Raw genomic sequence first — 23,047 nt, 5'->3', positions numbered from 1 at the left:
ACCCAGATGTGGTGCCCCCGCGCCTGCCCGCCCGCACCTGCCCGCACCTGCCCGCACCTGCCCCTACCACTTGTAGGCTTACAGCCAACCTCTCCCTCCGTCCTGCAAACCCGCGGCCTGGACCACGACGTGCATTTTACCCCGACCCCGGGCCACCAGGAGACAAGCCTCGCGTTGCCGATGCCAATGGCCATCTTCTCTACCCCTTCGTCCCAGTTAACCTCCCGGGGCTGACGGTCAGCGAGGGCGAACTGGCTCCGGGCACCAATGACTCTCGACCCACATTCAATAATGACATAACAGGGGCTCCCCGGGGGGGCTCAGCGGTTGAGCGCCTGCCTTGGGCCCAGGGCGTGACCCCGGGGTCGCGGGATCGAGTCCCGCGTCGGGGTCCCTGCAGGGAGCCTGCTTCTCCCTCTGCGTCTCTCGTGAATAAATACGGAAAATCTTTAAAAATACTACTACTACTACTAGTGCCAGCCCTAAGGCAAGCGTCCCACGGCGGGCGCCCGGGCCGCGCACCTGCAGCAGCTTTCCAGGCAGCGCCGCCTGCGGCCGCCCCGCATCCAGCCGGGTCCGGCAGGTGCGCCCGCCCGAGCGCCGGGAGGCCCCTGGGAGCCGGGCCTGGGAGCCGGGGCGGGGGGGGGGGGTCGCGCGCCGCGTGGGGCGGGGCGCCCCGGCCACGGGCGGATGCGAGGCATGACGGGAACCGCACTTCCTCCGGGGCCTCCAGAAAACCACGGGCCGCGGGGCCGGCGGCGGGGCGCAGGATGGCGGAGGGCAGGGCGGGGGGCGCCGCCGGCCTGTTCGCCAAGCAGGTGCAGAAGAAGTTGAGCAGGGCCCAGGAGAAGGTAGGCGACGGCGGGTGGCCGCGCGGCCAGGGGGGCGTGCAGGGTGCGGCCGGCCCCGGGGCGGGGGGGGTCCCCTTAAAACAGATTTGGGATCCCCAGGTGGCTCAGCGGTTGGGCACCTGCCTTGGGCCCAGGCCGCGACCCTGGGGTCGTGGGATCGAGTCCCCCACCGGGCTCCCTGCAGGGACCTTGCTTCTCCCCCTGCCTGGGTCTCTGCCCCTCTCTCTGTCTGTGTCTCCCATGAATAAATACAATCTTTTTTTAATAAATAAACAAACAAACAAACAAATAAATCAGATTTGAAAGAGAACAGAGAATGTCCCCCGATCTGGGTCAAGACGGGGACGCCGAGGAGACAGGGACCCTAAACAACAGGGCGCCCCAGGAAAGGTGGGAGGAAGGAGCGAAGGTGGCGGTTCTGGGCCTGGGGGTCCACGGGGATGGTACTTCACAGATGGGGGAGCTGAAGGCTGGAAGGCGGTGGGGTCCCCGCAGTCCTGAGAGCCATGGGCGGCTGTGCTGTCAGCCAGAAGGACCCATCGGCAAGGGCTAGAGGGATTCCAGACGGTTCCCTCCCCGCACCCAGCCCTGCCCGGCTCCCGGGCGCTGCTTACATTGATGTTAGCAGCCCAGATCTGCCTTCTGTGCCCTCCCTTTGGAGTTGGAAAGTACCGGGCCCAGGGTGGTGAAGGAGCATCTCTTTCTCGACTGTGTCCTTGGTTGGCTCTGGGTGGCCCTGCTCCAGCACTAGCAAATATTTAGGTAGCCTGTCCACCTGGAACACTTCTCCGCACACTTTTTTAATGATTTTATTTATTTATTCATGAGAGACACAGAGAGAGAGAGAGAGAGAGAGAGAGAGAGAGAGAGGCAGAGGAGAAGCAGGCTCCCCAGGACCCGGAGATCATGCCCTGAGCCAAAGGCAGACACTCAACCACTGTGCCCCTACTTCTTTTATTTATTTATCTTATTTTTTAAAAGATTTTATTTATTTATTCATGAGAGAAACAGAGAGAGAGAGAGAGAGAGAGAGGCAGAGACCCAGGCAGAGGGAGAGAAGCAGGCTCCATGCAGGGAGCCCTACGTGAGACTCGATCCCGGGTCTCCAGGGTCACACCCTGGGCTCAAGACGGTGCTAAACCGCTGGGCCCCCCAGGCTGCCCTTCTCTACACATTTTAATGACATTCTTGTTGCCACTTGTCCAGAGTCATGTTCTTCCGTTCTGACCCCAACCTCTCTGCTCTCCACCTGTCAGGGTGGCTCCACCTGGTGGTGAGCCCTCAGGTCACACCCTGTGCTTCCCAGTCTGAGCACCCCCACCCCACCCCCAAAATAGAGGAGCCACTTCACACCTGCCTTAGGTAACTATCAGATTAAGTCAGAAAACGGAAGATGCTCTGAACCCAGACGTAAACACACGGGCAGGCACTCTGGTAGAGGACTCTCCTTTTGCTGTCTCCGAGGAAGCGGGGTTACGTGAGAGTGGAGGAAAAGGAAAGACTGTGTGTGGCTACAGGGCACTGCTTCCCGGCCCTCCGCTTCGCCTTAATGGTGGTTTCAGCCTCTTCAAGGGCTGTCTAGTTACGAATCCGGTAAGATCAGAGCGTGTGGGTGGGTCTAGTTAGAAATGGTGTGGAGGAACAGGAATACCAGCTACATTATGGGGTGGAAAAACAGAGAAAACCCAGAAGACCGGGGATCCCTGGGTGGCTCATGGGGACCCCTGGGTGGCTCAGCGGTTTAGCGCCTGCCTTCAGCTCAGGGTGTGATCCTGGACTCTCAGGATTGAGTCCCACATTGGGCTCCCTGCATGGAACCTGCTTCTCCCTCAGCCTGTGTCTTTGCCTCTCTGTGTCTTTCATGAATAAATAAATAAAATGAAAGAAAGAAGAAGAAAAGAAAGAAGAGAGAGAGAAAGAAGAAGAAAGAAAGAAAGAAAGAAAGAAAGAAAGAAAGAAAACCCAGAAGACCAAAAAGAAAAAAAAAACCTGATGGATAATAATTATTTAAAAAAGACACAGCAATCGATTTTACCTCTTTCACCTTCGTCCTTGTCCAGCCCGTCGTCAACACTATGCCCTTGGTTTGGGATTTCTTTCCTTTCCTAAGCACAGACTCCAAAGCTTTAGATGAATAATGTCCCCGCTCTGGGTTCAGATTCTGCATCTGTAAAATGAGAGAGTCGATGTTCAGTGATTTTCAAATTCAACGTGGTAACGATGCCAAAGCCAGAAGGGCCAAGGGTTGCCTTGAACCTCCGAGGCAGATATTCCCCAAAGGGAGAACCAGCCACCCCAGGTCACACCCTGTGCTTCCCAGTCTGAGCCCCCACACACACACCCAAAATAGAGGAGCCACTTCACATCTGCCTTAGGTAACTTTCAGATTAAGTCAGAAAACAGGAAGATGCTCTGAACCCAGACGTAAACACAGGGGCAGGCAGACACTGAACTTGAGAGGTGCAGTGGGGGCACCCTAGAGGGTGGGTGCTGCTGCGATGGTGGGAATGGCCTGGGATGTGGGGAGGAGCTCAACCCGGCCTGCCAGAGTCCTTGAGTCCTTGGGAGGTTGTTGTTGTTGTTGTTGTTTTAAAGATTTTATTTAGGGACGCCTGGGTGGCTCAGCGGTTCAGTGACTGCCTTTGGCTCTGGTGACTGCAGTTGGCTCCGGGTGTGATCCTGGGTCTGGGGATCAAGCCTGCTTCTCTCCCTCTGCCTATGTGTCTGCCTCTCTCTGTGTGTCTCTCATGAATAAACAAATTTTTTTTTAAAAATAAAGATGTTATTTATTTATTCATGAGAGACATACACACACAGAGAGAGAAAGGCAGAGACACAAGCAGGTCCATGCAGGGCGCCCGAGGCGGGGACTCGATCCCGGGCCTCCAGGACCAGGCCCTGGGCTGATGGCGGCGCTAAACCTGTGAGCCACCGGGGCTGCCCATGGGAGGTTTCTTTCAAAGGCAAAAGAAAGAGAGAGAAAGTTACAGTCAAAAGAAAGGAGTCCGTGGAACTCTAGTTTTTCTGGAAGCAGTTGGCAGTAATCTTCTGAATCCTACATAGCAGGTGTCAAGTAGTCAAATATCAAGTGCCTACGAGTGACAAGGCAAGGGAAATTCTAAAAAAGACATGATCTCTCTCTTTATGGAGCCAACACTCTCATGATAGGATCTCACTTCATCTTAGCAACACTCTGAGCGTGTTATTAATATCCCAGTTTTAGAAATGAAGAAACGAGACTCGAAACAGGTTGGCCAGTGGCAGAACTATCCCTGAAAGCCAGGTGTCCTGCCTTTGGCTCCCAACCTCAGGCTGCTCTCCTTAGAGGCTCCTGATAGACCATCCTGACATCTGCGCCTGCCCACTTCCTGCTCATCTCCCAGGAGCAAAACTGGGAGTAGAGGTTTTGCTCCGGCCTCCTCCTCTGGGGTAGGAGTGGAGGCCCCGTGGCTCTTCTACACAGTGGGGATGAAGCATTCTTCTTGTTTCATTTTCCAGTTTCCACCCAGACCCAACGTGAGGCTGAATTGGGGTTTTACAGTAAGAGACTTCACATTTCAAACGAGGGCTTTTGCCATCTGTTTGGGGTTCTCTGCGGCCAATCTCTCCCCCCTCCCCTGAGAAGGGGCCATTGTTTACGACTCCTTTGTTGGTCTTCTCCCCTCCTGACTTTCACTTCACTTGTCTCCCAGAGGGTTAGGTCAACAATACTTAAGGATTCCTTTCTCTGGGACCCTGGGCTGCACCCACCTTGGAGATGAGTAAGAGGCCCTCTCACCTGTCAGGAGCTTACAGTCAAGTTAAAACAAAAAAGAGTGAAATGAGTCACCTGAGAGATCTGCATTCCGGGAATTCAGAGAAAAAGAGTGAATAGACCCGAGGGAGCCCAGGGAGCGTTTGTAGTTGAGGTGGAATTCGAGGTAGGAATTATGGCTCGTTAGTAGCTCCTCGGGCAGGGGGTGGGGAACATTCCAGCTGAGGAATGCCGGCGTGAGCAAGGCATGGAGTGTGGAAATCCTTTTGGGCAGACTAGTGAGAAATGCAGCTGAACTGGAGGGCGGGGAGTGGTGGCAGAGAAGGATGGAAACTGTAGTGGGGCCCTGATAAGGAGGGGCCTGCGTTAGCATATATCCTGGAAATGAGGATTTCTCCCATAAACTACAACATCGTTGTCAGACCTAAGACAACATTCTTGTTTTTTTTGTTTTTTTTTTTTGTTTTTTAAAGATTTTATTTGGGGTGGCCAGATGGCTTAGCGGTTTAGTGCCACCTTCAACCCAGGGTGTGATCCTGGAGGCCCTGGATCAAGTCCCATGTCGGGCTCCCTGCATGGAGCCTGCTTCTCCCTCTGCCTGTGTCTCTGCCTCTCTCTCTCTCTGTGTGTGTGTGTGTCTCTCATGAATAAGTAAATAAAATCTTTATTTATTTTTTTATTTTAAGATTTTATTTATTTATTCGAAACACAGAGAGAGAGAGGGGCAGAGGGCTGCGCCTAAGACAACATTCTTTTTTTTTTTTAAGACAACATTCTTAACAAAATTCCATAATATCTGATATCCAGGCCCTGTTCAAATTACCCCAATTGAGAGAGATAACTAAAACATAATGATTGTGAGGAAGGATAAGGAACTGTAAGGTAGGGAACTGTAGCCACCAAACATGTCTGCAATGATTTTGTTTTGAAGCTTTATGCTCATACCCCAGTCCACACAAAAGTTAAAAATAGGTCAGTGAACCCCTGGAATATTCTTTACCTTTTTCACCAAGTATTAGCATTTTGCCACCTTCACTTGGCCCCTTGTTCCTGTTCTTTTTCTCCAAATGTCCATATTCCCCTTGGGGCAGAGTTCTTAGCATAGGGGCACCTGGGGGGCTCAGTGGTTGAGCCTCTGCCTTCAGCCCAGGGCGTGAGTCCCACATCGGCTCCCCACAGGGAGCCTGCTTCTCCCTCTGCCTGTGTCTCTGCCCCTCTCTGTGTGTCTTTCATGAATAAATAAATTAAATCTTTAAAAAAGAGAAATCTTAGTGTAGAACTTAGGGACTAGCATTGGGTGGGCTTTCATCAGGAAGTGATCCAAAGGTGGAACTTATTAATTCTTCCAGATATTTGTTGAGCTCCTGTGCATTCTCTTCTGTCCAGGAAGAACGTTTTACCCCGTAGTAGAAGCACCCTGGCACATGGCCCTGTTGCTTATGGCAACAAATGACCTTGGGCTCAGGGCACTGGGTCATGCTTTCAGGGTAATCACACTCATTTTCTCAGTTTCGGAATTGGAGGCGGGAGTGTTCACACACACTCGCACCCCTTCTAAGCCTTTTTGCCTTGCGCCTTTTGGGGTTCGGGGATGTCAGCTGTGCTGCATTAACTCCAGACTGAACTGACCATCCTTTTAGCACCTTCTACCGAAGAAGAACCATGCCTCAGGCAAAGGAAGGGAGGAGTAGCAGGAAGGAAGTGAGAGCTGGGCTTACCACTTAGGGTGGTTTTGCAACTTTCTGGTAGAGGACAGTGTCGTGAGGGAGGGAGGGGGGTTGAGTCAGGGAAGACTCTGGCCTGCAACACCCAGGCCAGGTGTTGAGTGAAGCAGAGTAGGAGACACAGACAAACATATTGGCTAAACTGGAAGGGAAATAGGTACTCATAGGGGAGGGAGTTGAACTGGACATAACAAGAGTGGATTTGTATTGAGCACTCTCTGCAGGGCAGCACGGGAAAGCATTTACAGGTGTGATATTTAATTCTCCCAACAACTCCAGGAGATGCTGTTAACTTAGTGGGGAGAAGGAAGTTCTGTAAACGGAGGCTCAAGAGACATATCATAGGCTTATTCGCCCAGAGGCTTATACCCATAAGTGTAAAAGTCAAGGTGGGGCATATATCTGCTTGACTCTGGAGCCCTTGATCGTAACCACTAGAGAGATTAAGATTTAAGATTTTATTTATTTATTAGAGAGAGAGCACAAGAAGGGGGATGGCAGAGGGAGAAGCAGACTCCCCGCTGAGCAAGGAGCCGGATGTGGGGCTCCATCCCAGGACCCTGGGATCATGACCTAAGCCAAAGGCAGATGCTTAACCGACTGAGCCACCCAGGCACCCTATAATTCAGCAAAACCTTAGTTCAAGGCCCAGCCCGTCAGTCCCTTCCTAGAATACTCCCACTCTCCTTCCTGTTAGAAGTGTTAAATATTGGGCGCAGCGATTTGGCGCTGCCTGCAGCCCAGGGCCTGATCCTGGAGACCCAGGATCGAGTTCCAAGTCGGGCTCCCTGCATGGAGCCTGCTTCTCCCTCTGCCTGGGTCTCTGCCTCTCTTGTGTGTCACTCATGAATAAATAAATAAAATCTTAAAAAAAAGAAGTATTAAATATTATCTTTGATGAACCTTGAGAAATCTAGGTGAGTAAGGCAAGCACCCGATTCTCAGGGAGCCCACAGCTTAGAAGACACAGCTAGATACACTCAAATAACAAAAAACAGTAATAGAAGTGTACGCAAGGTGGAGAAGTTGCAAACACTTAGGAGGGAGTGATTAACTCGATTAACGGGGGTGAAGTGGAATGTTAAGTGTCATAAAGGATATGGAGTATGAATTGGGTTTAAAAAAATTTTTGTTTAAGTTTATTTGTGTAAGTAATCTCTACAGGCCAACATGAGGCTCAGACTCACACCCAGAGATCAAGGGTCGCCTGTTCTTCCAACTGAGCCAGCCAGGTGCCCCTAAACTGGTTTTGTTTTTGTTTTTGTTTTTGTTTTTTAGATAGTTGTCTGAGAGACAAGAAGGAGAAGGTTATTCCAGAAAGAGGGCCCAGCATCTACAACAAGCAACCATATTCAGGAAACTAAAATTAAAGTGTTAGGGAGAGAGACCTGAAAGAGGGAGGAATAATGAGAAGTGGGGCTTACTGAGGACTCAGATGGTTGAGACCTGTCTGCGTGCTAGAGTTTGAACTCCAGCTGACAGACATGCATGGGCATTTAGTACAAATCTGTTGAGCAGACGAGTGGAGAATCATTAGAAGGTCTTGAGCAGCAGCATGAAAGGCCTGTTGTAGCCGGCCAGGCGAGGCACAGCCAGCGCCCAGAACAAAGCCATGGCGGTGAGACTAGGAAGCATGGGAGGGTTTCCAGAGATGGTAGCTGAGGGACTCGATGAAAGAGGTGAGCGAAAAGTAGTGGAGGGTAACCCCTGAGATTCTTACTTGCACCTTTGGAAGGGGGGGGGTTGGGTGGTGGTGGTGGTGCCTCCCTTCAAAACAGAGGCTACAGGTAGAAAAGCCAGTTCTTTCTCACTGTATCTTTCTCATTTCCTTGTCCTTTGCATTAGCACTGAGACCAGTAGGGTGGTTGGCTCTCGGGCTCCCAGGAGAGAGGGGATAGACACGGAAAGCATTCGTTTTGAGCTTCTTTTATTTATTTGAATGTGTTATATCAGAGCGCCTCAGAGTTTTCCCAAGGGCCCTCCTAAGAAGTCTCCTGCCTGCCTCTCTGACCTCATCTGTCTAGAAAAATATCTGAGGCTGTGGGCTGGAAGACTCTCTCTCAAGTGAAAAGTCCTCAAGGCTTGTATTTTATCTTTAAAAGCAATGCACTCCAATAAAAAAATATACAAAAAAATAAAAATAAATAAATAAAAGCAATGCACGGTGGGGCACCTGTGTGGCTCAGTGGTTGAGCATCTCCCTTTGGCTCAGGTCATGATCCCGGGTCCTAGGATCAAGTCCCGTATCAGGCTTCCTCCAGGGAGCCTGCTTCTCCCTCTGTCTGTGTCTCTCTGCCTCTCATGAATAAATAAATAGAATCTAAAATAAATAATAAGCAAATAAATAAATAAAAGCAATGCACATTTTACATTCTTCTTATGAATCCTTCTTTTTAATATAATACTCTCCCCCCCCAAAAAAAAACCCCACTGCAAATAAATGTCATTCCCAACACATGTGCCATACTTATTCCAGGCTTTATATATACCCCCTAGCACACTGCTGCATACCCGCAGAAGGATCCCAATTTGAGAAGAATCACAAAATGTGGTTGTTAGTAGGTTTGTTTGTTTGTTTGTTTGTTTTTCTAGCAGTGTGCTATATTTTTAATTCTATTGGGCTGTGAGGAGCACAGCCTTTTAATTGCATCTGAGACTCTGAAAGCCAGGGTCATATGAGGCCAACAGATGAGTGAGACCTGACTATAACCTTAGGGACTTTTCCAACTCACATTCCCAGGTGTTGCAGAAGTTGGGGAAAACTGTGGAAACCAAAGATGAACGGTTTGAACAAAGTGCCAACAACTTCTATCATCAACAGGTAATCTAGAGGGTGGGGAAGGGAAGCTTGGAGGGATAAAGAAGACGAGGGCTGGGTGATCGAAGAGCAGCAGGTCCTGCAAACCAACAGGCATCCCTGCTAACCCATCCTTCCCCCAGGGGTAAGGGCTGCAGGGTGACCTGCTGCTTACCCCTTCCCTGGGTACCAGAGAAGCTTCCCTTTCTCGTTCCTGCTGACCTGCATTTTGGGGGACAGGTAAGTGTTCTTTTTTTTCTCTTAGTGGTTCCCCCAGACCACAGGGGCATCACCAGGTTCTTAGACAAAGTGGCAGTGAGCTCCTGCCACCTTTGTTTTTGGCTTACCGCTTCCCCAGGGTGCCTCTTTCCCACCCTCTGGTTCTTCTCATCTGAGCAGCACCCTATTTTTCCTGTTGCCTCTTTGTCCACTCCATCTGCCTCACCTGAGCCCTCATTTCTAAATAATACCCCCATCTTTCACATGTCATTCTCAGCAACAAACACTCTGTGCACGTGTACCCTCTCTGTCTCAAGTAAAATTAAGAAAGCATTGTTTTAAAAAACCCAAAACATCCAAAACAAACAAAAAACATGTTTAAAAGTACAGATTCCCAAGCCCTACTACCAGAGATCTCGCGTTTAAAAATATTTCCCAAGTGATTCTGATATACAGTCAACTGCGGAGTTAGATTACAGTGAATGTCCTTTTAGTATGATTTTAAAGAATTATTTCCCATATAATTCAATTTACTGATATCATCCAGTAAAGAATTTGGCTGGCCTTTGTTCCCAGTTCCTGGGAAGAAGCTTCTAAGTCTTTGGGATTTCCTGAGGGATAGGAATGTGATTGTTATTCACGGTGGGCCTCCCAGATGTAAGTCAGTGTATGCTACACAAATGACTCAGGATGGTGGCGGGTCAGGCTGGAAAGATGAACCAGGTGATTAGAGGGCTGGGGCTTGGAGACAGGTGAAATCAGCCTGACCTCCAGTGGCAGGGAGAGAAAGGGAGCTAGGGATTCAATTCAATCATGTGGCCAGTGATTCACTATGTAGTGCAATCACATTAAAAAAACTCTAGACACCTGACGCATGGCTGAGCGTCCCTGGTTGGTAATCCTGTACCAACATGCTGAGAAGGTGACATGTCTTGAGAACACAGAAGCTTCTTGTCTGGAACTCCCCCAGACCTTACCTTGTGTGTCTCTTCGCTTGGCTGGTCCTGGTCTGTATCACTTATAATAAAACTTTAATTATAAATAGAGCACTCAAAAAAAAAAATAAAGATAAAAATAAATAAATAAATAAATAAATAAATAAATAAATAAATAAATAAATAAATAAATAATAAATAAATATAAATAAATAAATAAATATAAATAAAAATAAATAGAGCACTCTCCTGAGTTCTGTGGGTTGTTCTCATGGATTATGGAAGCTCCGTGGCTAGTAGGAACCCCCAGATTTGTAGCGTTGGTCAGAAGTCTAGGTGGCCAGTGGCTGATGTCTGAAGTGAAGCAGTCTAGTGGGGGCCTGTGCCCTTAACCTGTGAACCGTGACCTGAGTAGTTAAGTAGGAGAACTGCGTTACAACTGGATATTCATGTAAATTAATAACTCCCTTCCTTTTTTTTTTAAAGATTTTATTTATTTATTCATGAGAGACACAGAGAGAGAGAGAGAGGCAGAGACATAGGCAGAGGGAGAAGCAGGTTCCATGCAGGGAGCTGGACGTGGGACTCGATCCCAGGACCCAGGATCATGCCCTGAGCCAAAGACAGACGTTCATCCACTGAGCCACCCAGGCATCCCATAACTTCCTCCTATTATCAAGAGGGGATTGCAACCTCTGGGGCTGATGTGAAAATTAAATGAGACTATGCACAATGCCAGGCACATGAGACAGAAAGTGAAATATCCCATGGAATATTAAGCTGGCCATCTACTTCTTTTTTTTTTTAAGATGTTATTTATTTATTTGACAGAGAGAGAGAATGAGTGGGGGAACAGCAGAGGGAGAGGAGAAGCAGACTCCCTGCTGAGCAGGGAGCCCGATGCAGGGGCTCCCTCCCAGGACCCCGGGATCATGACCTGAGACGAAGGCAGATGCTTAACCGACTGAGCCACCCAGGCACCCCTAAAGTAGTTTTAATGGAAGAGTTCAAATATATAAGATAGGAAAATTTGGGGATCCCGGGTAGCTCAGCAGTTTAGCCCTGCCTTCAGCCCAGGGTGTGATCCTGGAGTCCTGGGATCGAGTCCCACATCAGGCTCCCTGCATGGAGCCTGCTTCTCCCTCTGCCTGTGTCTCTGCCTCTCTCTCTCTGTGTCTATCATGAATAAATAAATAAAATCTTTTTTAAAAAAAGGAAAATGTGTATAATTACTCCACATGTATGCACCCATCTCTCAGCTTTAATAATCAACTCATTTATGTCTCTACCTACTTTCTTCCAGTCTTGATTACTATGAGGCAAATTCTACATACCACATCATTTTATCCATAAAAATTTTATTATCAGTCTGTAGAAATAAAGGCTCTTTTAAAATATAAACACAAAGCCATTATCACACCTAAAAATATTTTTCTAAGAGACATTTACGTATTACAACAAACCAGAAAGGACAAGAAAAACCTGAATTAAAAAATCCTGATTTGGGGGCACCTGGGTGGCTCAGTCAGTGAAGCGTCTGCCTTTGTCTCGGGTCATCATCCCAGGGTCCTGGGATCCAGCCAAGTTGGGGCTCCCTTCTTAGCAGGGAGCCTGCTTCTCCGGCTCCCTCTGCTCCTCCTTCCCGCCCCCGCTTGTGTTTTCTCTCACTCTCTCTCTCTCTCAAATAAATGAATAAATTTTTTTTTAATCCTGATTTCACACCCTCCCATGCTACCACCACTGTTGTTTTACATCCTTTCGGTCATTCTGCTATGAATATGTATGATCTCTAAGTAAACCCGCGGTTAATAAATATGAGGTTTACAAAAGTAGGATTGTTCCATTGATAATGGCTTTATAACTTGCTCTTTTCAGTTAACATTATATTACAAGGGATGCCTGGGTGGCTCAGCAGTTGAGCGTTTGCCTTTGGCTCAGGTTGTGATCCTGGGATCCGGATCCAGTCCCACGTCCGGCTCCCCTCAGGGAGCCTGCTTCTCCCTCTGCCTCTCTCCCTACCTCTCTCTGTGTGTCTCATGAATAAATAAATCTTAAAAAGAAAGATATAATACAAATATCTTTTCAGATATCCCACTAAAATGTGAGATTAGGTGATATCTTCAAAAAGTAGCAATAATTTCTTAATATAAGATATCCAGTCAATGTTCAATGTGGTTATGTCGTGTGTGTGTGTGTGTGTGTGTGTGTGTGTGTGTGTGTAAATCAGCAACTTGTTGGCATGTTTAAGTCTCTCAGATTGAAAGTTAAATCTCTTCATCTGCGGGTGTCTGATCCCTCCCTGCTTATAGTTTATTTGTTGGTGACACCGGGTTGTTTTCTCAAAGCTTCCTGCAGTCTAAACTTGACTGATTGAAGCCCCATCGCATTGTTAAACATGTTCCTATGTCTCTTGCAGTTTCTGTAAATTAATAGTTAGATTAGAGGCTTGAGGAGATTCAGAGTTTTGTTTTTGTTTGTTTGGGTGGCAGGAATACTTGTTATTATAGGTGTGATATTTTTCCATCTGGAGGCACCTAATGTCTGCTTGTCTCCTTTTTGGTGTGACATGAACAGCCTTGGCTGATCATTAACTAGGGAATCTGTGTTTTATTTTAAGCTTTCTAGGTAATTATGATGTAGTAGCTAGTCTGAGAACAGCATTTGGCAACCACTGATTTAGTCTAACCCAGGGGGAGGGGGGCCGGAAATAGGATCTGAGAAGCGATTTAATCAAGGGAAAGGCGGAAGAGTTGCGGAGCTAGGATTGCAACTTAAACCCTGTGCTTCTCCGCCTGCGCCTGTCTAGGAGGCCTCCGTGGGCCTCTGCTCAACGGCAGTTGCTGTTCTGCTTCCAACGGCAGCGTGAACAGAACAGGACTAAGTCAACACCCAGGTCATGAGGTTTCTGACTCTTGGCCATTCTGTCCCTCGGTCCTCCCTCTTCCTCTCTGCCTTAAAGGCTGGATCTACTGAAGGCAGGTGTGTGGGTAGAAAGCTTGGGTAGATGAAGGAGGGGCCATCAAGAAGAATAAGGGGATCAGATGTGCCAGTCCCCTCAGCATTCCCTGCGTGGAGGCCACCAGCTGAATGTCACCTGAAGGGGGCAGGAGATCTATTTGAGAAATGAAACGGAGGTAGAATAAGGGTAAGGGAAACTTTTCTCCTGGGACAATGATTTACCTCTAGTAACACCAGTTATGTGAGCAGGCCTGGCAAGGTCGTTTCATGAGCATGTCATGGGAGCCTGCCGCACGCTGGGCACTGTGCCAGGCTCTGGGACTTCAGCATGAAGAGGACACACAGCTGTCCTCAGGCTCTCACCCTGTAAGGACAAAGACAGCGACAACACAGTCCGGTCTGACACGGCACCTGGGCTGGCTAAGATGAACAGGAGGGAGAAAGGCAAGATCAAGGAGACTGAAAGTGGAGTATTCCAGAAGTTGGACCTGTTGGGCATGTGCCCAGTCCCTTACCACAACCAACTTGTAGGTAAACTTTTATTAATAAACAAATATCCCTCCCAGGCTTCCCAGCCTGATTTCAAGGCCTTGCCCCTAATCAAATGTCCATAGGTAGGTTTTCTTTGAGGGCTCTGCTTTGCTTCCTCTCCAAACCATATTAAATAGGAAGAATTGATTTCCTCAAGGAATATTTTAATCTCATCTTTCTGGTGGTGACAGCTGCTTCCAATTCATTGCCTGTAAAATCAAACCTAATGGGGGCACTTGAATAGCTTAAGTCAGTTAAGCCTCTGACTCTTGATTTCTGCTCAGGTCATGACCTCGGTCTTGAGATCGAGCCCCACATCAGGCTTCACAGGGAATATGCTGGAGATTTTCTCTCCTCCTCTCCCTCTGCCCCTCCCCCACTCATGCTCACACATACTCTCTCTCTCAAATAAATAAATAGGTAAATAGATAAATCAAATCAAACCTAACAGTTCAGCTTCTTGTCTCCCTTCTGGACCTCCATCAAAACAAGCATTTTCAGCACTTGCTCAAGACTGATCATGCTACTTACTGTTTTGCTGAGTGTTTGGGTTTCTCTGAGTCCATTTCTCTCCAGCAAGTGGGGAACCCCAGGACAGGGACTTTCTAAGCACAGAGCTTTGTCTGCCTGTGTGCTTCAGACAAGCTGCCAGAGTGCATGGTCCATTAACTTGGGGCTGGGGCCGTTCATGTATGAGATAGGGAGCACTGACGACTCTTTATGGCGCTGCCAAGAATTCAGCAAGAACTCAGAGAGCCCAAGTGAAAAAAAAAACGTAAGAAACAGGGCTAGAAATGGTCTTACCCAATATTCATAGAGAAGGAAAATGAAGCCAGAAAAGTAGACTAACTTGCAAGCCTTTGACTCCCGAACAAGGGGGAACCTAAGACTATCAAAGTCATTGTCAAGAAAGAAGAAAGATGGGGCGCCTGGGTGGCTCGGTTGGTTGGGCGACTGCCTTTGGCTCAGGTCCTGGCCTCCTGGGATCAAGCCCCGCATCAGGTTCCCTGCTCAGCGGGGAGCCTTCTTCTCCCTCTTCTCCCCCTGCTTGTGCTTTCTCACTCTGTCAAATATATATATATATATATATATATATATATATATATATATATATATATATATAATGAAAGATACTGGGACTCTTCAGTCTGAGAACGTTTTGGGGGTGGGGTCAGGGACAGACAGGCCAGAGAAATAAAATGACACTCAGTGTCCTGCCGCCTGACTTCCACTGCCACCACCGCACCCACACCCACACTTTATCTCCTCAAAGGAAACAGCAAGAGCATAAAGGAGGAATTTTGGCCTTAGAGGCTTGATCCTAAAACACAGAAGTGGAGTTGGTCTCTTGTGAGGGGCAGGGGTAGGCAGAAGGCATTCTCATTTTAGGGACTCTGGTATCAACAGAACCCTCTGGTTTTGAACAGCGTACATACAACTTGCCTAGTCGTGCATGGTGGCCTTGATTGCTGATCTGATTTTCCAGGCCATATAATATCTAGCGGGATAAAAACCATTATTATTTCATTTGTAGTAATTATGCAAGATGGTTTAACAGCTTTTGTTACTTAGATGTGTATTTTGGTGAAGTTAAAAGTTGAGCCCATGTTCTTTTCCTTCAAAAAAAAAAGAACTTGAAATCCTTGTTAATTTTTATAATCCCCCAAGCTCTTTCAAAACTTTCAAACTTCAGCTATCACATTTTTAAAACTCTCAAACAAAAAATAAAATAAAATAAAATAAAACTCTCAAACTTATACCCACTTATTGTATCTATATTTAAAATATTCTATGTACGTTGGACATCTTAGGCTATTTACACTTTTTTCCATGAATGAAAAGGCAAAGAGGAAGTGAAACATCCTTCCTAGTGAATGCTGAGTGTTTCTGAATTTTGGTGACTGTCTCCATCTTGCAATTGAAAGCACTTTCTCAAGGCTACCAGTGACCTCCAGTTACCAAGTCCAGTGACTATGACTGGTTCTGCCTGCACTCTGGCCTCTCTGTAAGCATCTGGCCCCTCCTTGGTCACTTCTCTGATGCTCTTCTGATCCTCACTTGCTGCGACACATCACACAATGGCAGTTCTTCTACCTCTCTGACGATGTCTTAGACTCCCTTGAGACTGTCTGTGGCTTCGTGTCCCTTGAGCCCTGGCATTCAGCCCCAAGCACTTTTAACCTGACATACAGTCAAGAGTTTGGAATAGCTTAGAAGTGAGGCCAAAAGATGGATGAAATAATTACTCCAGTTTTCTTTGACCGAGTTGACCTAGATTTTCTGCTGCTAAATTTACATAATAATGATCTTTCCTGCAAAGATTTCCACAGATAAAAAAAATTTTTTTTTAATTTACTTATTTGAGGGTACCTAGGTGGTTCAGTTGGTTAAGTGTCTGCCTTTGGCTCTGGTCATGATCTCAGGGTCCCAGGATGGAGCCCCACATCGGGCTCTCTGCTCGATGGGGAGCCTGTTTCTCCCTCTTCCTCAGCCTGCTGCTCCTTCTGCTTGTGCTCTCTCTGTGTCAAATAAATAAATAAAGTCCTTTTGAAAAATGAAAACTTTAAAATATATTTATTTGAGAGAGAGAGAGTGGGGGCAGGGGAGGAGCAGAGGAAGGAGAGAGTGAACCCCAAGCAGACTCCCCGCTGAGTGCAGAGCCCAATGTGGGGGCCAATCCCGTGATCACGACCTGTGCTGAAACCGAGAGTCAGATGCTTAACCGACTGAGCCACCCAGGTGCAACTACCCCCTGCCCCCATAGATAAAAAAAATTGTAATTTAAGTTGTTAGATAGAATTTTCTGATTTTCAGTTTCTCTCCCATAAATTTTTGTATACTCTTGGTATGCTCAATAGCCTACCTAGTGATGAACGCAAGCAAGTAAAACAAATGAACAAGTTCACAAGTATTTTATGGTGTACTGCATCATGCATCTTAGCTTAAACACTCCTTCCCGTGAACGAGTGTGAGGATCACTCTTCTGCCCCATAGCCTGGCCCCGTAGCATACCCTGACCCTTAAGTAGGCTGCCCCTTCGGTCCTTACCAGGACCCTGGGATCATGACCTGAGCCAAAGCCCCCTGGGGAAGGGGCTTTAAATAACCCCGTGAGGGATGATAGAGGAGGCCTATGAGAGAGAAGACTTGGTGCAGGGTATGGGAAAGATGTCTTCCAACATATGTGCAAGAGAAGTCAGGTCCGCTCTGAGTACAGAAGGCCAGCCCAAGACCAGGGGGCAAAAGTTCTAGCAGCACTATTTAAAACCGAAGCACAGCCTCAGCAAGAGGGCATGAGTTTCTGGTTGCAGAGGCTGAATGAACATTTGTCCAAGTTAAAAGTGGTTCATCTGTTGGGTGGAGATTTGAACTTCCAAACTTAAATGATACCTTCCTCTCCTTTCTCCCTTCTTCTTCTTCTTTTTTTTAAACAGGGAGGAGACCTAATCTGTGCGTGGGAGTCCCAGCCTTAAAAAAGTGAGAATTCAGACTCGGGAGCAAAGATAGGATTGGGTAGGTGGATAGAGCTAAGGATGAGGCCATCGGAGTTGGAACAGGAGGAAACTCAGTGATAAGACATTTGGAAGAGAGGTGTAAAACACGTGACTGGCAGAGGGAAGGGGAAAGGGAGGCGAGGCAGGGAAGGACATCGGGAGGAGGGGAATGGCCTGTGTGAGGGTTCAGGGGAGGAAGAAGGCCCGGTGTTTGCAGAAGATGGTGGCAGTTTACCTACCCAGTGAGGGACATGTCAGCCAGAGGGTCACAAAGTGATAGTGTCACACAGGACCCTTAATTTTCAGCAGAGGAACTGGGGTATAGGCTTTTGTTCACTGGAAGGGAGAACAGAGAAAAGAAGACCTGCCCGTCCGAGGGAACAGTCTCCAAACAAACTGCCCCCTCCTGGGGCGTCAGGGGGGCTCAGCGGTTGAGCATCTTCCTTGGCTCAGGTTGTGATCCCGGGGTCCCGGGATCGAGTCCCACATCGGGCTCCCTGCATGGAGCCTGCTTCTTCCTCTGCCTGTGTCCCTGCTTTTCTCTGTGCCTCTCTCATGAATAAATAAATAAAATCTTTAAAAAAAAAAAACCTGCCCCCCCCCCAAAGACAACCCACAACTTCTTGGTGAAGAGAACAGAGGCTAATTTATCACATTTGCAAATTCCAGGACTGATTTCTGCTTTTAACCTACTTTTCTACCTTGACCTCTAATGCATCTTTCCAAACATATCTCTGTAGTCACCAAAGCGCTTGTCCCTTTCAGGCAGAAGGCCAGAAGCTCTACAAGGACCTGAAGAACTTCCTTAGTGCAGTCAAAGGTGGGTCGTATGTTCCACGGGAGAATCAAGCTCCTGAGAACTCTGAGGTCGGAAAGAAAAACAGCCATTCTCAGGCGTTTTATCACTCGCCTGCCCCTGATTCCTGGAACTTGTGGGTATCAGGGAAGCAACTTTTCCTGTCCCAGCCCCGTCCAGCTTTCCTGACAGATCACCCAAACCTTCTGGGGCACGTCCTTCTGAAATGGACCCACTGATCTGCCCGTGCTCCGGTATGATGCTACTGGCCTCCCTCTGGGGTGACCGTAGGGTAGGACTGACTCCTCTCCTTTCAGTGATGCATGAAAGCTCCAAGAGAGTGTCAGAAACGCTGCAGGAGATCTACAGCAGCGAGTGGGACGGTCACGAGGAGCTGAAGGCCATCGTAGGGGTAAGAGTGTCCTGGCTTTACAGCTCTTCAGGACTCACTCCTGCCCTCCCCTCAGCCTTCTCTTAGCTTCTGCATCGGAGCAAATAGGAAAGCAAAGGAGCCAACCCTCATCCTTCATTTGTATAGCTTCAGCCCTGGGCTGTAGCAAAAAGCAACAACCGTGAAGGTAAAAACAAGCTTTCCCTAATCTGCGGATTCCTCCGTGGAAGGCCGGCTTCCCCGCTTTATGGGGGTTGTACCTACGGAAAACCCAACTGGTTGTCTTTGAAAACCACCTTCATGCAGTTTTTTTCCTCTCCAATTTCCTTGTCCCTCGGGCTCTAGAATCCAAGACTCTGACCATCTCTTCTGTTCTTGATCCCTGAATGTATGTCCAGTGTCTTACAGGGCAGTTCCTGGGGGTAGGGCTGTTTCTTCATCTGACCCTTTGCCAGAACCCAACACGACAGTCTAAACACAGTGCTTCAAAAGGGAAGTTTGCGGCAGGAAGAATTTGGGTTTTTCCCTGGTGTGCAGTGGTTGCCGAGAAGCGGGGCCCTCACCTCTGCCCCCTGCCTCTGCCCCACAGAATAATGATCTCCTCTGGGAAGACTATGAAGAGAAACTAGCTGACCAGGCATTGAGGACCATGGAAAACTACGTAGCCCAGTTCAGCGAGATTAAGGTAATCAATCTGCAAAGTCAAGGGTGGGTCACGAGTGGCCCCCAGAAGTTAGAAAACATAGAGTAAGCATCGCAAATAGAGTTGCAGCCCATGGTTAGGAATGAGGCTTAGGAAAAAGGATTAAAAGTAGGAGGCTGGACAGGAGGTTGGGGTAGAGGATTAGAGGTGTCAAGGGCACGTTTAGAATTAGGTTTCGGTGAACTAGATCCTAACTGTTTTTGTTTTTAAGATGCTATTTAGGGGCAGCCTGGGTGGCTCAGTGGTTTAGCACCACCTTCAGCCCAGGGCCTGATCCTGGGGACCCAGAATCGAGTCCCACGTCGGGCTCCCTGCATGGAGCCTGCTTCTCCCTCTGCCTGTGTCTCTGCCTCTCTCTCTCTCTCTCTCCCTCTCTCTCTGTGTCTCTCATGAATAAATAAATAAAATCTAAAAAAAAAAAAGGTGCCATTTATTCATGAGAGACAGAGACACAGGGAGAGGGAGAAACAGGCTCCCTGCGGGGGGAACCCAATGCGGAACTCAATCCCAGGACCCTGGGGTCACGACCTGAGCCCAAGGCAGACGTTCAACCGCCTAGCCACCCAGGCGTCCCTGAACTGGTTGTGAATTAGGTCCAGGTCAGGGCATCCCCTTTAGTGGTGAAAAAAAAAATAGCCGATATGTTTACTGTAGAGAAGAAGAAACTTTGAGGAGTCATAATAATTCTCATCCAATACTTGGAGGTCTATTAGGTGAAAGAGGGATGCAGCCTATTCTAAACTGTTTCAGAAAACAGAAAGCAATTCATTGATTCATTCAGCTTGGATTTATTTATTTTTTTAAAATTTTTATTTATTTATGATAGTCACAGAGAGAGAGAGAGAGAGAGGCAGAGACACAGGCAGAGGGAGAAGCAGGCTCCATGCACTGGGAGCCCGATGTGGGATTTGATCCTGGGTCTCCAGGATAGCGCCCTGGGCCAAAGGCAGGCGCTAAACCGCTGCGCCACCCAGGGATCCCTCAGCTTGGATTTATAACCCATCTACTCCGTCAGGCACTGCACTGCTGGTCGATTAATAGGGAGAAATTAGAGGGATCCTGACTTAAGTTTCTCATAGAGCTTCCAAAAACTGAAATATACCGTGAGGTTGGGAGTTGAAGTTCAATTTTAAGCAGAAGGTGAACTACTTATTTTGATTATTACAGAGAAGCCCCAAGTATTATTACACAGGAAGTTGGACCAGATAATCCAGATAAGATTCTTGCAAAATCTATGACTGGTTTTGTAGTTTGGATGAGACTGCGTAGATGCCCTCTCCAGTGCACACAATAATTTACTATTTTTATTATGCTTTAGAGTTCTCAAAGCACTTTGTAGTCAGCGTTTGATCTTTGAAGTAACCCTGTAGGGCAGGTGAGGCTGCTGAAGTTCCAGAAGAGATGCGCCTTGCCCTCCGTCACAAGACTAATTAAGTGACAGCGTTGGTAATAAGACCCCAAAGTCCTGACTTTGAATTCAGCTGGATTCCCAAGGCCATTTCTCCCGGAGGCTGAACCAGTTTTTAGTGGGCTCATAGGAGAACTTAACATTTAGTGCAGGCTTCCATGTGCTCTGGAGGATTTCCCTTTACTCTGCCTCCCACCTCCCACCAGAATCCCTATTCTTTCCGAATAGTAAGGGAAATCCCTTAGGCACAAAGCTGTTAGAAAGTGAAATTTGGTAACAGGACCGAGGAATTGTGCCTCTGTGTTTGCCTGCATCCTGGCCACTGAAATGAGTATCAAGGGCCTCTCTCCTGACTCTGGCTTAGGAAAGGATTGCCAAGCGGGGCCGGAAACTTGTGGACTACGACAGTGCCCGACACCACCTGGAGGCGGTGCAGAATGCCAAGAAGAAAGATGAGGCCAAGACTGCCAAGGTAAAAAAAAAAAAAAAAAAAAGCCTGGCGAAACCTTCCTGCCCTCCCTCGCTCATAATGGTGGCAGGTGGCTGGGCCAGGCTGGGTTTAGGAAAAGATAAATTCAGGCAGCCCGGGTTGCTCAGCAGTTTAGCGCTGCCTTCAGCCCAGGGCCTGATCCTGGAGACCTGGGAGTGAGTCCCACGTCGGGCTCCCTGCATGGAGCCTGCTTCTCCCTCTGCCTGTGTCTCTGCCTCTCTCTGTGTGTCTCTCATGCATAAATAAATAAAATCTTTAAAATAAATAAAATAAAATAAAATAACATTTTATTGGGTTTAGGAAAAGATAAATTCAGCATCCAGTGTCCTGAAGGAAATCCTGCTTCCCCTGACACGGATGCTCTACAGATAGAGACGCAAGGCTTGGGAGGGCATGGGTCTGGGGAAGGGGGGGGCATGACTCCAAGTCAGCCCAGTCCCTGAAAAATGCAGGGAGAGACTCAAGGAGGCTGGTTCCCACCTTAGACCCCGGATTGAGGGGAACTCCTGTCACCTTTACCCCCCAGGCAGAGGAAGAGTTCAACAAAGCCCAGAGTGTCTTTGAAGACCTGAACCAGGAACTGCTAGAGGAACTGCCTGTTCTTTATCATAGGTAATGATTGACAGTCAGGAAAGGCCTGGCCTCCTGGGCCACTGGAGGCCCAGGTTCCCCGGCAACCCACGAATGTCCCCTCTCGAGAAGAGCTCTGTTCCGGGAGTTGGAGGTCGCCTCAGCCCGGCTACTGACTTGCTGGGCGACACTAAGCAAACTGTCTTATCACCCCAGACCCTGGGTCCTTCGTCTGTAACGCACAGATAGCCAGGCTCGCCCTGCCAGCTTTTCCGGTCTAAAGGCAAGATGTTTCTGGGATAGGAGGGCTCTTGGCAAGTAAATTTCCGTCCTCATGGGAACCGGGAATATCTGGTTTCGTGCGTAAGTGTGTATTGTTTTAAACAAGCCTGGTTGGTGAACATCCAGATTGACATAGAAGATAAACCGTGGGATGATTGTTTCTATTAATGACGTCTTCGCTTCACAGGAGGTAAAAGTGTTTAGAGGCACCTGAGTAGAAATTCTGTCTGTGTCCTATCTTCATTGTACAAGATACGCTGTAGTGCGGCTGTAGTCACTATTTTATATTGCCGCTTAATATTAGTCTATGTGTGACGCAGCCTTTTGAATAACTCCGTGCATTCTAAAACACTAATTATGTGACTCTTTATTTAGATAGCATTGAAGTTTAATACAGTTTCTTTAAACATAAACTTCCCCAATTTATTTATAGTAGAATTCCACTAATGTGCATGCGGCTTCGGAGAAGTCCAAGTATTGCATAATGAGAAAGAATAATTATTTATTATAATAATTATCATTGTGTGGGCTTATATTTATACAGCACTTTAAAAATCCTTCAGAGTATTTTCATTCATATCTACTTTAATACCTAAAGAACCTGAATCAAGAGGTCTTCATGCAACTGCAGGTCTCAGACTGGGCTGATAAGTATCTCCTCTGACTTTCCCACCCCTCTGAGAGTCAAGTGTGCTATGGGCCTGGCTCTGAAGAATCAGATTCCAGAACATTCTGAGTCTAGGGTACGGGGTGCTCTTCTCTGAGGAATCTTGGTGTTGGCTGGTGTTGGCTTAAGGTCCTACCTTGTATTTCAAAGATTGCCGTTACCAACCCTTACCTGTAGGTGTTGTGGGGGTTTTGTCATTATTTTGTTTTGATTTGTTTTGTTTTGTTTTGCCTCCTGATAGTCGTATTGGCTGTTACGTGACCATCTTCCAAAACATTTCCAACTTGAGGGATGTCTTCTACAGGGAGATGAGCAAGGTGAGAAACCTCTGGCCCGTGTAGTCACCGAGGTGGGCTTTTTTAGGAAATATGAAAGTAGCCCAAATTTACATCATCTCATTAAGTACTGATGTTAGCACCACAAGTTTTTACTTTTCTCTCATGATGAAAACAATAGCACTTCACTGACCGCCTGGAAC

The 23,047-nt window shown here is 47.8% G+C and overlaps 1 protein-coding gene across 5 annotated transcripts in view; it reads left to right on the top strand.

Moving 5' to 3' along the window:
* Positions 1-752: 752 nt before the first annotated feature.
* Positions 753-23,047, top strand: part of BIN2 (bridging integrator 2) — a 32,253-nt gene continuing 9,958 nt past the window's right edge. For 2 of the 5 annotated variants that reach the window (XM_055337240.1, XM_055337239.1), the window contains exons 1-8: positions 753-851; positions 9,070-9,150; positions 18,028-18,082; positions 18,376-18,470; positions 19,039-19,134; positions 20,925-21,032; positions 21,577-21,662; positions 22,811-22,886. In XM_055337240.1, coding sequence (XP_055193215.1) covers positions 771-851; positions 9,070-9,150; positions 18,028-18,082; positions 18,376-18,470; positions 19,039-19,134; positions 20,925-21,032; positions 21,577-21,662; positions 22,811-22,886 — 678 coding nt within the window. In that variant the 5' untranslated portion in view covers positions 753-770. Of the gene's footprint in view, positions 852-7,993; positions 8,009-9,069; positions 9,151-13,273; positions 13,426-17,341; positions 17,360-18,027; positions 18,471-19,038; positions 19,135-20,924; positions 21,033-21,576; positions 21,663-22,810; positions 22,887-23,047 lie in introns of those variants that run through there. The other 3 variants (XM_055337241.1, XM_055337243.1, XM_055337242.1) reach the window with 3 other exon arrangements.

Source organism: Nyctereutes procyonoides, unplaced genomic scaffold, assembly GCF_905146905.1.
Source record: "Nyctereutes procyonoides isolate TBG_1078 unplaced genomic scaffold, NYPRO_anot_genome, whole genome shotgun sequence".
Lineage (NCBI taxonomy): Eukaryota > Metazoa > Chordata > Mammalia > Carnivora > Canidae > Nyctereutes > Nyctereutes procyonoides.
This window is presented reverse-complemented; position numbering and strand designations above follow the sequence as displayed.